This window comes from Triplophysa rosa, linkage group LG11 (genome assembly GCF_024868665.1).
Source record: "Triplophysa rosa linkage group LG11, Trosa_1v2, whole genome shotgun sequence".
NCBI classification, from domain to species: domain Eukaryota; kingdom Metazoa; phylum Chordata; class Actinopteri; order Cypriniformes; family Nemacheilidae; genus Triplophysa; species Triplophysa rosa.
In genome coordinates, this window is record NC_079900.1 from 23572402 (window position 1) to 23587723 (window position 15322).

The following is a 15322-nucleotide window of genomic DNA, read 5'->3' on the forward strand; positions in this document are numbered from 1 at the left end:
AAAAATAGATAGTTATGTTAACTTAATAAAATCTTTTAAAATCATTTAACTGATTTTTTCAGTGGGACATCCAATAGTTCATTTCTCTAAAAATCACACATTTACGTTTATTTACTTTAAAAAAACGTATACCTATTTAATTAACAAATTATATTTTTAATATACACTTAATATTTTTGGTGAATTCTAATAGCCTAGAAATATTTGAGTTACTCAGATTTACTTAAGTATTTACTTTTACACAATGCAAATATATTATATTGATTTCACAGCTTTAAAATGTAGGCCTACTCAGTTTTTTTTAATGTAAACTGTTTCACGTCAAACATTTTAGAGTGATTGGGTCATTCTCGTGAAACATCATGGGAGTAATGATTTTAAATATAAAACTTATTGTGTTTCTGAAAATAATTCAGTAACACAAAAAGATCATAAGATAATTTTTAGAGAAACGCTTTTACCTTGTTTTAATGCCTGAAAAGGAAACTTGTTGTGACAGACTCCATTTAAGTCTCCAAAACTTTGATGTCTTTGTGTTTAGTATAAATGCACAGAAAATTATATGATCATTTTAACAAAAATATATAAATAGGCATTGTGCAGGTATAAATCAATACATTTTAAAAGCATCTATTGATGCTCAATATAAAGATTCTAACTAGGTTATAAATGCTGGACATGGCTGCTCATCAAAAAATGCTGTCTGGTAAGGGAACACGGTAGGTTTTGAGACAGCTCTCAATAAATGTAGCATCATTCACTGCAGGACAGCCCACCTTTTTCAGAAAATAAATTTATAAAAGTTACTATACTTTACTATTTAACTTATACCACTTATTCCATAAATGTTTGTCTTTTTAGTATATAAATGTGTATGTATTTAATTATCCTGTTCAAAGTTTTACGATTTTAGGTAAACAAGTTAATTTCCAGTGGTTTTGGGTATATTTAGACCCATCAAACACAAATTAACTTTAACCCTCTGATGCATTCATTTAGGGTATTCAGAACAAGAATACAGTAATAAAACTGCCTCTTTTCCCTCCGTTTCTGTAGAGAACACAGCAAGTTAAAAAACAAGTCGTCGAAACATTCAACAACAAAAAAAGAAACATTACAACAAACTAAATACATATAAAGTTTTATTAAACAGTTATTAATTCGTTTTTGATCTCAGCAACATCAAGGCGTCACATTTCTTCCCCACACCTGAATCCCAGTGGACCAGAGGTGTCAGCAGAGCTAATACAAAACATGAAGTGAAATAAAACCAGCCCACAGAAAAACACACTGCTTATCTTCTGAGCTACAACACTCTCAAACTGTCATTTAAGGGAACCGTCCATACTTTACACCTTAACACCCTAGCTGTGAAAAAAGCCAAAAACTGAAACATGACAGCTCAATGCAACTTCAATGACCATCATCAGGTAAAAATAGGCACTTCATAAAGACATCTTGTATTTTATACAGGGGTTCAGCATACACACTAAGCACTGTCACAAACATTCTGTCAACAAAAAGAAGAATTGAAGGTTTTTAACCTTTATAAACTGCTAGCATTAGAGTGCATATAGAAGCATTACTGCCCCCTAGTGTTTAACTGGTGCCACATGGTTACAACTGAAAGAGCATCAAGGTGATTTCCTAACACTGAAATTATTCATTTAAGATCAATTCAATAAACTCATTTACTAATAATCTTTGCGGAGTGGTTTATAGTCAACGTCCAAACAATAATTTTAGTGTAAATCTATAAACTCTGAGCATTCACAGCAGTTTTCCTTGACTTTCAGGTTCTTGCTAACTGATTTCTGATCAGACTAGCAACAATCACATAAGAAAAGGGAGCACAAATAAAAGCAGCCGTTTAACGTTTTAAGTACTGTGGGCTTGTTTTCCCGCTAATAAGGCAGGAAAACCCATGTTTAAGAGCGGCTCAAGAATCAGTAATAAAATAATCTGTTTTCAAAGAAGATTAAAGACAGCATACCCATCAAGCCAAACCCAAGAGGGGTCGTGATGCAGAAAAATATTAAAAATGCCATCAGATTCAAACACAGATTAACGCTCATGGCACAAGGACAAGAGGAGACGTCAAGCTTCCTGTCCGGACCCTGACATCAGCAAAGGCAACACGAGAAGAGTTTCTCTCACTTTCCCATACAGCGGTTGGCTCATCCATGCAACGTACCTCCAACAAGCACATATTTGGTTATTTTGCTCATGTTTATCTCTAAAAGCGCACTAGGACAGATAACTGGGGGCTGAGTGTGTTATCGTGGACCCAGACTCTCTTATCTAATGGACAGATGTCTCCTGAGAGCGCCAGAGGTGTTTCTTCATCAAGGAGATGATTGCGGCTGCAGCCCCTTTGGTGTGGACGAAGGAAGCGGGACGTCACCGCGACGAGCTGCGCTCTTTGCTCACGCAGTCGTCCTGGCTTGTGATATCACCGTTTCCCATCATGCTGCAGGTTTTCCTCTTCTTTCTGCGGTGAGTCATGGCATCGCCCTCGGAGCCTGAGTCGGCAGCCTTCAGGGAACAAATAAAGTCCCAGTCAACTTCTCATTCTCTTGGTTATTTTAACACAAACTCAGCTTTCCCATCAATCTAGTGTATGAATGTGTGTGAGGGAAAGGATGTACCTCTGAGGCGTCAGAGGAACTGGAGGAGGAAGAGGATGAGGAGTCACTGGAGCTGTCGGAGGCGATGCCTGTGGACTCCTGCAGATCTACTTTATCTGCCATAGCAGCAATATCAGGCCTCTCCTGCTTCAAAGTCCTGAAAGACAGTAAAATGACCTAGTAAAATATCTCCCGAACATTATTCATTTAAAGCGTCATCATTTACTCATCAAAATACCTGTACGGCTTTCTTTGTTCCTCAGAACACAAAAGAAGATATTTTGAAGAATGTTGTTGAATGGCCCCCATTCACTTGCATGGTTTTGTGTCCATATAATGGAAGTGAATGGGGGGCCAGAGCTGTTCGGTTACCAACTTTTGTGTTCTGTGGAAGAATGAAAGTCATAAAGGTTTGAAATGACAAGAGGGTGAGTGAATGATGACAACATTTTCATTTTTGGGTGAACTATCCCCTTTAAACGACTTTTTTTTCATTTCTACCTGTAAAATCCGTTATTACTTAACTTGCAGGATGCAGTCATGGTTATGAGTAATCTGTGCCAATAGACAGTCTCACCTGTACCACTTTCTGGAGAGTTTGGGGCGTCCCCGAACAGTCTTATGCCACACGATGGGGAAGTTGGTGGTGCTTGCAAAATTCTGGGTGACAGCAATGGTGGTGTCCAGATTAAGCACAACATGCCACCAGCCACCTACAGAAGACACAAAATATATTTTCTTACTGTAACTCCATCTAAACTTTGAAACAGTTTACAAAAGACAGACTGTCCTTTAAATATTTATGCATTATCAGCATCAGGCTGTTGAATATTTGAAACACAGAAAACAGTAAGGAAAACTACAGGGCCTTTGTTCTTGGTGTAAAGAGATCTTTTTATCAACAAATAGCTTCACTTTTTATTTTGCCCGTGCCATAATACTTCTCAAGAGAAGCAGCCCATCATCAGGTTTTATGCCAATCCTTCATTTACACTAGTTTGAGCAGCTTTAGTCTAAGCAGATGTTGTCTGTGTAACGCTACTTTCTATTTTAACTTAATAAACGACACAAAGAAGCCACTGGTTTCTTCCCAGTCTCAAAAATACCATGTGGTTTGCGGAGTAGCGAGTATGCAGTAGGATTGTGTGGAAACTTGCCTTTCTCCTCCAGAACAGAAATTTCAGTGTATATAACAAGTGATACAGTTGATAACATAAATATTTTAACTGATCATTTGAGAGCACGAAATGCTAGAACTAGAAAATCTTGATAACATGAGATTTTGGTCATATTCCTCAACTGTTGTCCACAGTATGCATAAGGTATTCCTTGTCAGTGTTGGATAAGTTACTCTGAAAAAGTAATTAATTACTAGTTACTAATTACATATTCAATAGTGTAATTAGATTACTGTACAAATTACTCTCTCTAAAAAGTATTTAGTTACTTATTACTAATGATTTTCTATATCCTATCAACCTTGATTAGTTAAGTGATTCAAGGATTGGCATGAAAGGGCTCTTTTAATTCATTCAAATAAATAAATAATATTAAACTACATAAAGTACTCTTATTAACTGACCAAAGTATTACAAATGTGAGAATTTTACATTAAAGCACAGATTTTAAAGTTAGACTCTGAATTTTGATGTCAATTCCACTATTGCACACACATATATTACACAAAGTATTTAGTTTAATTACATCAAAAGTAACTAATTAAATTACAGAAAAAATAAGAGTAATCCCTTACTTTACTTTTTCAAGGGAAAAGTAATTAAATTACAGTAACTAATTTTTTAGTAACTAGTTACACCCAACACTGTTCCTTGTCAACTGTCCTAAAGATGTCAAACATGATTTTCTTAAAAACACTCGCATCAACAAATTTCCTCGTTATTCATTAAAAACAAGATATGGCATGTTTATAAGCATACATTTAAAAACTTTTACTAACAGCTGAACACAATTTTGAACATTTATTACATAAAAGGCCTTAAAAAATCTTGTGTAAAAACTCCATCTCATAGCATGTTTTGCTAAAAAAAGACATGTCATGATGACAAGCTTTTACTAATCACACATTATCAGAGATTAATAAATTCTATTTAAATAGGAAGTTATACATCTAACAATTCTTTAAATGTGGAAAACAAGCTGTATTGGTAATGAGAATAAAAAAAGTTGTGTATACAGCGGGACAAGAGAATATTAAGTTTTTAACTAGAGAAATATAAAGTAATCTGTTAACCTGTTAGCCATTTGAAAGATACAGGCAGATGTGTATCTTCAAATAAAATCAAACTTAGTGTAAATATCTTTGTGAAGGTGTAAACAGACCTTTAGAGTTTCTTTTACATAGAAATATGACATAAATCATGGACAGAATATTTATCTAGAAGAACATCCGATATCTTTTCCAGAATATTTTAATATTAGTATTTTTAATACTCCTGTTTATATTAAAACATATAATGCACTCGGGATGCATAGCGGTAATAATTTCAGCAAAAATTAAAGTCCCCATGAACCGGAAGTTGTAATAGGTTTAACTGCCGTACTTTGATGCATTTCCGAGTGAAATGGAATTTGGAATGAGAAAAATAGTGGGTGTGCCTTGCGTTTTTCGCTGCGATTTGATTGGATGTATAAAAACAGCCATTGCATTTAAAAATGAAACTGGCAGCAGACTGTCAGCTGAAGGGAAGGAGTTAACGGATACTCCGCCCAAGCCATCTAATATACCATATCGCCTTAGAATTATAAGGTTCTATCTGACATTTTGGTCAAAATTGAGTCATTCACATATTCTTATTCTGTGACAACTTATTAACATTATGCCATGCATGTTTTTTTTTAATGTGTACATTTTGGTCTTTTTTAAAGAAAACTCAAATGTTCTATAAACATAATCGATTTATAATTTGGTTCTATAAGGTTCTATCTGCGAACCAATCAGCACTTTGAATGTACACAAGAGGACCAATCAGGATCAGCTTTCTTTGTCATGTGAATGGACTTCTCAGTGACAGTGGGAAATATCTGAGGAAACAGTGCAAAGCAAAACATTGTTTAAAAGAAACCTCAATATTGAATGTTTTATTAATACTCTTGTCAAGGAGAGCAGCTCAAACTACAGTATTTTTTGTTTTGTTTTAGGTTTTGTTGAGGAGATTACTTTTATATTTATAGACACAACACTAGCCAGCAGTGCTAGCTTCCTAATACCTGCGTTACATAGACTCTCATAATGCAAATGATACCTTACATTTTACAAAAATTTGCCCTAAAGGCCAAATAGTCAACAATGTCAGCAGTCTTAATTACAACAATAAACATTATCGTGTTATTTCAGCCATACTCATCTCCAGAAAAAGTCATTTTACCTGTCCCACCTTCTGTGGATAATTAGCACAGCCTTTATGCTTCACTTGAACAAGAAAAAAGCGTTCTAAAACATGAAGTGTCATAAAAACCATGTAAATGTAACTTGTATTGCTTTAATGAATGTTTTGCAGATAAAACACATACACAGCTCCATGTGCGTGTGTTCACTACTCTCTGGATGGGTTAAATGCAGAGGTCACATTTCGGGTATGGGTCACCATATCTGACTAATAGGTCACTTTCACTTTCACAAACCTTGTAATACTAAACCGAAAGTGATTTTTCAGAATCAGAAGGTTCTATCTGCGTTTGCCCTGTTCCAAATGTACCCATCTACATATTTCTGAAAATGTTGATATTTTACATCTTTTTCACATAGAGATTTGTTCCTCATATCACTTTTGCTATATGAAATGCAAAAACTTTGAAGCTCAATATCTCAAAACTACTCAGAACACAGATAGAATAATTCCAAGTCGACAATACGTAATTTAAGATGGATAGTCACTACAGGGCGGAAGTAAATAGAGAATGACCCACATTGACAAGCTATGTACAATAAACGCTGCAATATTTCATGAAAAAGATCATACATTGTCAATTTCAAATTCACTGGGTCTTAAAATCAGTAATACAAAACTCATTTATTTCTATGATTTAAATCATGCTTTGTGAAAGGCAGAGAACACAATTTTGTTTATTATCATCATTTTTTTGTCTTGCTGAATAAAATATTTAATCAATCAAATCTTGACTGCCATGATGTTTAAGTGCTTTGGTGAGAATGACCCACCCATCTTTTCCCGAGCCTTATAAGATCAGTTTAAAAACTTACCCGGCACAAACACAGTCTCTCCAGGGTGCTGTAGAATCTCCAACGGTCTGAACTCGGCGGGCCAGGTGGGCTGCTGTGTGCGCGGATAGATCACGCTGAACCAGGTGATGGCTTCGTCCTGCTGGTTACCCCCATCCTCCCGTGTCACCTTGATGAGCTCACGGGGTGTATGGGTGGGGAAGAGACACCAGCGTTTGTGGCCCTGGACCAGGGCGTTCCATGCACTGGTGCCCAGAGGGTCGATGTGGATGCCCGTTCCAGATCGGGCAGGGCCCATCACAAACCACCTGTGAGGACAGTGAATAGTATTAAGTAAAACCAAACACAAGCCACAAATAAAGTACAGAAAAATACGGTTTTATATTTATTGCCATTGTATTAAATTCACCCAAGTGAAGTAAATTCATAAAATCTTCCCTCGTGTCTAAAACTGAAATTAAATGACGCATACCTGTATGGAGGACGTCGTTTCTCCCCCGCAAACTGAAAGAGATCATCCCTAAAGAAAACAGGCACCTGGTAGTCCTCCAGAAGTTTGCGCCGTTTGGCGTGCTCGCCGTAACTGCTGTCGAATATGTACAGTGGGCTGTCATCACGTGTCGACTCCAAATACTCCATGTAATACTTCATTTTCATTTTGACAGAGTAGCCGTCGTTGTCCTCGCCGCATTTGAACTTCTGGTTGCGGTATTTGCGTTTGAGTCGCTCCAGAGTCCATTTTTCTCGTGCAGGCCATGACTCCTGACAGTTGAGCAGAACCACAGGCTTATACGGCTTCTCAAAGCGCTGGATGAACTCCTCTGGAGAGAGACGTTGGGCATCCACTCGTTCCACGTTATCCTGGATAAATACAGCATTCAAGTCATATGATTCAGTGCAGAATGTGATGATTTTCTATCAACAAGAACTGCTATGTTGCTGAATGTGTCCGAATGTAACTTTGATACAAAGAAAATCTGAGGAATGTTTTAAAGAGACAGCGGCCCAAAAATGAAAATTTGTTAACTCACCCTCATGTCAAGCCAAACTTATAAGACTTTCTTCAGAACACAAAAGAAGATATTTTGAAAAACGTTGGTAACCAAACAACACTGATTCCTATTGACTTCCATTGTATGGACACAAAACCACGGAGACATTTCTCAAAATACCTTTTTTTGCGTTCCTCAAAAGAAAAAGTCATATACAGGTTTTGAATGAAATGAGGATGAATAAATATAATTTTGGGGTAAACTACCCTCTTAAATAAGAGAAGATTGCTTTCAAAATGTGTTTGCCTTAACATTAGTTAAATGCATTAGAAGAAATAAACTAATTTGACTAAACTTTATATCAAAATAGGAAAAATGTATTGAAAAGTATAATGTTTACAATTTGTTAAAGTAATGAGTTAAATGTACTGTTTAGGAAGAGTTTTAATGGCTTGAACAAAAACAATGCAATAAACCATTCATTAACTAAATAATAACCACGTGTCTATAAGCCCAACACTGATCAAGTCAGTAACAGGTGTGCTAAAGTGTTTATACTTGAGTCGTTAAGGAGACGTGTACGTGCAGCGAGTAGCGTGTGCACTGGATCCCATCATTCACCACATGTGTCCTACACTGGCATCAGATCTGCTGGTGTCGGTAAACACAACCACAGACTCACCTTCACCGTCCTGTGCGACACATCAAAACTCTCGCAGTAATCGTGTTTCGTCCAGTCACTCGAGTCTTTCAGCTCGGGTCTGGCGCTCCGCTTCGCTTCTTTGATCCGTTTTTTACTTTTGTGGTTCATTTCTGTTGGGTTTCAACGCGTCGCGACTATACAGTTTATCCGGCGTGCTAATGCTAATCTAATGAAAGTGTATGGTGACTGAGGAGGCTAGTCAGTTCTTTGGAGGCGTTATGGTCGCGCGTGCACTTCTTGTGTAGCCGACGCCACTTTCGGACAAAACAAAAATAAGTTACTTATTTTTATAGAAAGGGATGCGGTGGATATTATGCATCCTTCAGTGAAGAACTAAAGTTAGATAATCTGGCGCTAGCAAGATTCTTTCATGCCTTGTGGCGCAATCAAACGTATATATATTATTGTGCAGCCCCTTTAGTGAATCTAAGAAGATAATTGGTTAACTTTCCAGCTATGTAATAACTCTCTGAAAACTGATTGGCTGTTCAGTTTACGACAGCTCCTGTCAAATAAGAACCAATGAAACTGTGAGAAATACGATGACCGCCTAAATGCCTCATTCTGATTGGATGAGCGATTTAATTCCAGGAAGTGTTTTGGAAAGGTGGAAAACGTGATAAAAATGTGTTGGGATGAATTAGTGACCATGAACGAACCTGCTCCTCAAACCATAATAGAGAAAACATTTACATTCGAGGACGACGAAGACACTCACACTTTAATTGTGTCTATTCCCGAGGTACAATAAAGTTTTATTTTTTTGCCATTCAGGTGTGGTTTCACGCACAGGCATTATCTTAAGTCAGGACTTAGGCCTTAGTTAAATTAGGACATTTAAGTGGTTTTTACAAACATGGCATGAAATAAAACATCACTTGTGTGCATTTTGAGACAAAACAATGGCACTGACTATTTTAGGACATGCAATGCAAGTTGTATTCAGTTTGGACAGCTCTTGACATTTACGGTCCTTTAGTCTAGGACTGGTCTTAAACCCTGTACCCCGCAGTGAACTAGTTCAAGATCTGTCATTTAATAAACGCTGTTATTTTATTTAGGTGCTTGATCCACAATATGGGATGCATGTCTGGCCCTGTGCGGTGGTGCTGTCACAGTATGTGTGGATAAGACGAGAGAAGACACAACACAAGACTATTCTTGAGGTGATCGTCACATCCCTGATACTCATTTATAACGAGTCGACTAAATAAATGATGATGCAGTAAGTTACTCGTGTTTGGGTAATGCTAATTCTGTTATTCTAATAGAAATTCATTTCCTCCGTTTCTGTGGTGCGGCCAATTCACGAACTAAAATCTAACAAACCCTGAAATGTCCCTTCCATTGGTTGTTGTGCCGAACTGTTCGTCAATGTCAGTAACAGTGTCGGTCTGTGTTACAGCTCGGTGCTGGGGTGAGTTTGCCCGGTGTAGTAGCCGCAAAGTGCGGGGCTCATGTGATACTGTCAGACAGTGCTGAACTTCCCCTGTGCTTGAAGAACTGCAGACGATCTTGTGACGTCAATAACCTTCCCAGCACACCTGTCATCGGCCTGACGTGGGGGCAGGTATCCCCAGAACTCATCTCGCTGCCACCGGTGGACATTATCCTGGGATCAGATGTATTTTATGAACCCGAAGGTGAGCTTCTTTTGTCATCTTGTATTTCTTAGATGTTTTGCATCCCATAAAACAACTTTCCTCTTTTGGACAGATTTTGAAGATGTGCTCGTGACCATCTGCTTTCTAGTAAGGAAAAACCCCTGTGCTCAATTTTGGACAACTTACCAGGAGAGAAGGTGATTTGCAAACTTGCATTACTTCTGTATATAGCATTTGAGAAAGCGAAACAGGGTTCCCACACTTTTTTAATTACTCCAATCTTCCTTGACTCCTGAATAAGGATTTCTTCAAAATTAGATATTGCATGCACAAAATGTAAGGAATGGAAACGATTTTTCATTATCATGGGAATCCAGCATACACTATTTTGTTCAGCAAGACTACTAGTGAACTTTACATGAGCGTTTTAAAGCCTTAAAAACTAATGAATTGTTTGGTTTCTCTTGTTTCAGTGCTGACTGGTCCATAGATGCTTTGTTACACAAGTGGAATCTGAAATGTATTCATGTTCCATTAGAAACATTCGATGCCAACAAAAATCATCTAGCTGGATCAACACTTCCTGGGGATCATACTGTCCAAATGATGATTATAACTGCAAAAGAGATGCTTTAATATGATGTTGTTGTTGCAGTGCTTGTATACAAATGTTAAAATTTATTTTTCACGCAATAAATTACTTTTATAACAATCCGTACATTTACTTAGTTTGCAGATACTTTTTATCTAAAGCACACAAAAAAAGAAATTCTACGTGTAATTCATCATCATGAATACTAAAAATGAAAATTTGTTTTACAAGGCTTTAAAAATTAATCTTGTTTAGAGGTTTATTCCACAATATTGCATACCTAAAAATGCTCTTACTTGCCATCGCTGTAAAATAAAATCCTCTCTAGTTATCAAAAAGAACTGAAAGTCATTTATTCGAGGTTAAATTTTTGGCCTACACTTCAGGAGAGTTTTATCTAAGCGCTTATGACAGATTAAATCGGAAAACACTTGGACACAGACAAAAATAACGTAATCGATTTATTGAAGATTCAGAAATAAAGTCAGGACAAACAACGGTGTGATTTCCTGGTTTTACCAGCAAGTGATACTCCAATTTTCCAAATTGTTGATTGAGAATAAAAGAACCTTGATGGACGATATCATTTTTACCACCAAATATTTATTAGCAGATACTGTTTGACCTCGGCCACACCTGCAACAGCTGCAATCAGGAGAAAACCGGAAACAGCCAAGCACTGCAACACCGGATCTTAACAGCTAACCAGCAATACTCAACAGCTAGACAACTGCGCCTAGTGCACAAAAAATACACAAGACACTGGGTTAGAATCCAAATGTCACACACACACAAAGTCGAGTAAAACTAAACTAATATACAAGAAGTGGTACACATTACATCAAAGCTGTAATATATTTGAATCTGAGGGAAAAAAAAGAGATTCATTTCAAGCCATTTCAATTAAGCAGAGTAATCATCTTAAACATTTTAAGATTAAAGCAGAAATTTAACCCAACAACAACAACAAAAAAGCAAAGCTAAACGAACTTAACAGTGCCTTGCGAAAGATTACACAAATGAGGTGCGTCTTGCACCTTCAAAACCACTGGGTTTACCTTAAAGGCCAATAGAATTGTGATGTTCGTCCTACTCAATGAATTAAAAAGGACATACACATTTAAAACATCCTCACTGAACAAATAAGGACAATGCATGTACAGATCAAAAGGGCTGTATAATTATTAAACAGTTCCAATATGCCAATCAGTCATAATGACCTTTAGGCCCCAGTAGGCATTGTGTAGATTTGGAGATTTCCCATCCGATGTTTCTCAGGCTCCAACCAAGGTCACGTATTTGGAATTGTCCCATGATGAGACAAACCTAAGAAAACAAAACAGTGGTCAAACGGGCAGAAAATTTGCGAGTGGAAGATGGGGTACACAATCTCTGGAGAGCAAGATGACATGGACAGTTACCCGTAAATATAAAGATCCATTTCAATAAATCAGCTGATCCACATTGGGCCATATTCATGTTAGACAAGCAAAACAAATTTGTGATGAATACAACAATTGGTGTGCAGATGGGGGTACAAATCCGCTCTGCTCATGTTTCATGAATGAGGCCTGATGCATTTCCAATGGGATCCCATTAAGTTTATAAATAAGCCTTTTTTGGATTTGATGGTGAAATATTGACAGTACTGGCAAGGGTTGGGCGCTATGATGCTACATACAATGTTAAAGTAGAAATGTGTCACCTGGTGAATATTTAATCCCGATTATACCACAGATGTATTACAGATCAGCTTGTTAATGTTAGAGTTACTTTTAATGTTGTTTTTTTATATATATCCACGTGTGTATATATCTTTCTATCTATACATTTCTTTTACTGTTTTTTCCTTATTATGTAAGAGATCTGAACATTTTTACTTCGTAACACACTGTTACATTTTGTTATATATCAACAAACAAAGCGTTAAAAACAGGGGGGCATGTTCCATATCAAGACAAAGAACTGGTTAGGCAAAGTAATGCTGAACAATGCCACTAAACAAATGAAAAGGTTTTCATGAAATCTTAAGTATTTAAATTATTAGAGTAATATAAATGTGCATTGTCACGTGGTTAGTGAAAACTATTTTTTAATATCCAGCAAACATATCTAGATTGTGAGATACATGTAAATGTTACATTATTTCAGACATATCGCCCATCCCTAGCCGTCTAAGTGTTAAATGTTATTTGGAAACGTTCTCCAAAAGACCTCACCTACACATTCGTTTTTCAGGTCAAAGGAAGCAATTGTTTATGCTTGTAATTTTTCGAAGGTAGGATGCTGTCTGCCCATTGTCTCATAGACGTACCTCAGCACCACCAAAACACCCATCTGCTCCAAAGCAACCCCAACAGGAGCAGGTGGCTGGATCACACACACCTCTAACAGCCAAACCTTCACCTCACACCCCTGCCTTTACATTTCCATACCGGATTCAGCAGCTTGGAGGAAACAATTCCACATTGAGTTGAACACCATTCATAGCATGTCAAAGCAGAACCATAAACCTGCTCTGTCGTGATATTTATATATCAAAGCTATTAAACAACAAAATAATTGTGTTGTGAGCAGCAGCTCACTTTCCAAAGTGAGCTATACAGATGCATCCATTGTGTGGAAAAGCTAGGATATGAAAAATTCATTTCTGACACAAAAATCTTTTCATAGAGTATAGGATGATCTTATAATACATCACAGATTTTGAAGGTGTGGTGTTTTCTTACCACTGCAAGCTCTTAGGAAGATGTGGGTCCTTCCTCGCCAGCAGACTTTGGTTGGCTTTTAGATCTGGACCTGGACTTGGACTCTCTGTTTGATGCAGGTGTGCGGCTTCTGGAACGAGACCTGGATTTGGACCTTGAACGGGACCTAGACCTGGATGGTGACTTGGACTTCCTCTTACGGGGGGTGTGTGACTTGGAGCGAGATCGGGAATAAGAGCGTGACCGCGATCTGCTGTATCGGGAGCGGCTGCGGGAACGAGAGCGGCTCCTGCTTCTGGAACGGCTGCGTCTGCGACGTCTTGGGCTGCAAATAAAAATATAATCTTTTCAGCCCGCTGCATCACATGAACTATGGAAAATCACTTAAGTCAAATATGAACTGTGTGTCGCATGTGATTATAAAATGATTGTCTTTATTTCCCGTTAAGTATTTAACAATTGTATTTAAACATTGCACTCGGGGATTGACCTGCAGTCCAATTAAGCACTACATTTTTAAATACAAATGATAGAAAAATATATAATAATTGATTTCAAAAAATTGTAGATCAAGTTCAAGTATATACATTTTCGAAAACATTACGCAACGTGGGCAGTCGCTGCGGAACTTTTTGGGCACGTGGTATCCCGCGGTTGCTTTTGATTGGCTGACCAGTGGGTTTCATTCAGCACAGAAGTAATTGCGCAGCTTAACGATCTTTTTAAATACCATAGTTTATAACAACATCAATTCTAACATGTTTGTAAAAACGTTAAAAGCTTGTCTTTAAAATTGAGTTTCCCCGAGAAAATTTTAAAGATTCTTGCACTGTAGCTTGTTTTCCTAAGGATTTCAAAATAAAAGTTCTATACCATGACCCCACCTAAAAAGCAAGATGCAATCCCAACATTACAAGATGTGATCGGAAATAAAAAGTACATACTTGAAAATCAAAGTTGCAAACCGAACATCGGGTGCAGCGATTGTTTAACAACGGGTAACTTAAATTGTGTCGAATGAATAGAACAACGGTCAGGTTCGTTTTAACTAAATAAAATGCATAAATTAGTCAAAATACCGACATTACGCTATAATAAAACCTAGAACATTAAACAGCTGTGTACGAACTCCTGCATGCGCACGTGAGCGCAAGCCTTTTCCATATGCAACAACAGCCACATATAAAGTAAGTCTACGATATAATACACCAATCTCGACGTTAATATTTCTAACTGCATAAACACTCCCGTTTACGTTACCTTCGACTGCGGCGGCCGTGTCCACTGTGTCTTCTCGCGGGCCCCCCGCCGCGACGCCCGCCATAGTAGGAGTCGGGAGGCCTACCGTAGCGGGCCATCTGGACGCGGAGCTCTCGTCCGTCCAAAATCGCTCCATCCATGGCGTCCATCGCATCTTCCGCGTCCCTCTTGTCGTGAAAACGCACGAAGGCGAATCCTCTGCTTTCTTTAGTGTATCGGTCTCGGGGGATGTAAACGTCCCCGACTCGGCCGTACTTTTCAAAGACGCGCCTCAGCGTCTCGGGCGACGTGCGATACGTTAAATTATCCACTTTTAACGAAGTCATGCCCTCAACGTCGGGCGGAGGCCTACCGTAACTCATTTGAACGATTATTACCCAAAAAACTTAGTTTATCGATCACAAGCGACGTGAATCCTAAATCGACTCGCGTATTTTAGCGATTAAAGAAACACTGGTTGCCGTGAGACACCCACCGACCTCCTGCGCACACGAATATAACAATGAGGTCGCGCGCGCGCGCCTCCCTTCACTTGCCCGCGCATTCACAAAATGGCGGTAACACTAACGTGATAATCACAATGAGGCTCTAAATGATATCTAAACTACTTATTCATGTTTATAAAAACACCGAAT

The 15322-nt window shown here is 37.9% G+C and overlaps 3 protein-coding genes across 8 annotated transcripts; 1 reads left to right on the forward strand and 2 right to left on the reverse strand.

The window, feature by feature from the left end:
• Positions 1-1125: 1125 nt before the first annotated feature.
• On the reverse strand, positions 1126-8900 carry jmjd6 (jumonji domain containing 6, arginine demethylase and lysine hydroxylase). The gene is made up of 6 exons (XM_057345521.1): positions 8503-8900; positions 7301-7689; positions 6850-7136; positions 3205-3340; positions 2649-2784; positions 1126-2535 (listed from the first exon to the last, which is right to left on the reverse strand). Exons 1-6 carry the CDS (start codon positions 8629-8631, stop codon positions 2401-2403), a joined length of 1212 nt encoding a protein of 403 aa, XP_057201504.1. The 5' UTR covers positions 8632-8900; the 3' UTR covers positions 1126-2400.
• A 70-nt stretch (positions 8901-8970) lies between these two features.
• On the forward strand, positions 8971-11083 carry mettl23 (methyltransferase 23, arginine). The gene is made up of 5 exons (XM_057345522.1): positions 8971-9265; positions 9585-9689; positions 9929-10166; positions 10240-10324; positions 10601-11083. Exons 1-5 carry the CDS (start codon positions 9149-9151, stop codon positions 10761-10763), a joined length of 708 nt encoding a protein of 235 aa, XP_057201505.1. The 5' UTR covers positions 8971-9148; the 3' UTR covers positions 10764-11083.
• Positions 11084-11167: 84 nt separating this feature from the next.
• On the reverse strand, positions 11168-15188 carry srsf2b (serine and arginine rich splicing factor 2b). Of its 6 annotated transcripts, none has more exons than XR_008963800.1 (4): positions 14688-15188; positions 13449-13752; positions 11940-12045; positions 11168-11455 (listed from the first exon to the last, which is right to left on the reverse strand). XR_008963800.1 is itself a non-coding variant. In XM_057345525.1 (3 exons), the coding sequence occupies exons 1-2, from the start codon at positions 15047-15049 to the stop codon at positions 13461-13463; spliced, it is 654 nt and encodes a 217-aa protein (XP_057201508.1). In that variant the 5' UTR covers positions 15050-15188; the 3' UTR covers positions 11168-12045; positions 13449-13460. The 6 variants fall into 6 exon arrangements, 3 of the variants coding, with proteins under 3 accessions (XP_057201508.1, XP_057201507.1, XP_057201506.1); XR_008963801.1 differs by having other exon boundaries at positions 13034-13752; XR_008963799.1 differs by having other exon boundaries at positions 11940-13752.
• Between the last annotated feature and the right edge of the window lie 134 nt (positions 15189-15322).

What these genes read in the sequence shown, in the direction of transcription:
- srsf2b (XM_057345525.1), bottom strand. Translation starts at nt 15,049, where the DNA reads ATGAGTTACGGTAGGCCTCCGCCCGACGTTGAGGGCATGACTTCGTTA. An exon ending in CACGGCCGCCGCAGTCGAAG is followed by an intron (nt 13,753 to 14,687) that starts GTAACGTAAACG and finishes TTTTATTTGCAG; the next exon opens with CCCAAGACGTCGCAGACGCA.
- mettl23 (XM_057345522.1), top strand. Translation starts at nt 9,149, where the DNA reads ATGTGTTGGGATGAATTAGTGACCATGAACGAACCTGCTCCTCAAACC. An exon ending in TAATTGTGTCTATTCCCGAG is followed by an intron (nt 9,266 to 9,584) that starts GTACAATAAAGT and finishes TATTTTATTTAG; the next exon opens with GTGCTTGATCCACAATATGG. An exon ending in ACAACTTACCAGGAGAGAAG is followed by an intron (nt 10,325 to 10,600) that starts GTGATTTGCAAA and finishes CTCTTGTTTCAG; the next exon opens with TGCTGACTGGTCCATAGATG.
- jmjd6 (XM_057345521.1), bottom strand. Translation starts at nt 8,631, where the DNA reads ATGAACCACAAAAGTAAAAAACGGATCAAAGAAGCGAAGCGGAGCGCC. An exon ending in TGTCGCACAGGACGGTGAAG is followed by an intron (nt 7,690 to 8,502) that starts GTGAGTCTGTGG and finishes GTATTTATCCAG; the next exon opens with GATAACGTGGAACGAGTGGA. An exon ending in AAACGACGTCCTCCATACAG is followed by an intron (nt 7,137 to 7,300) that starts GTATGCGTCATT and finishes CTGTCCTCACAG; the next exon opens with GTGGTTTGTGATGGGCCCTG.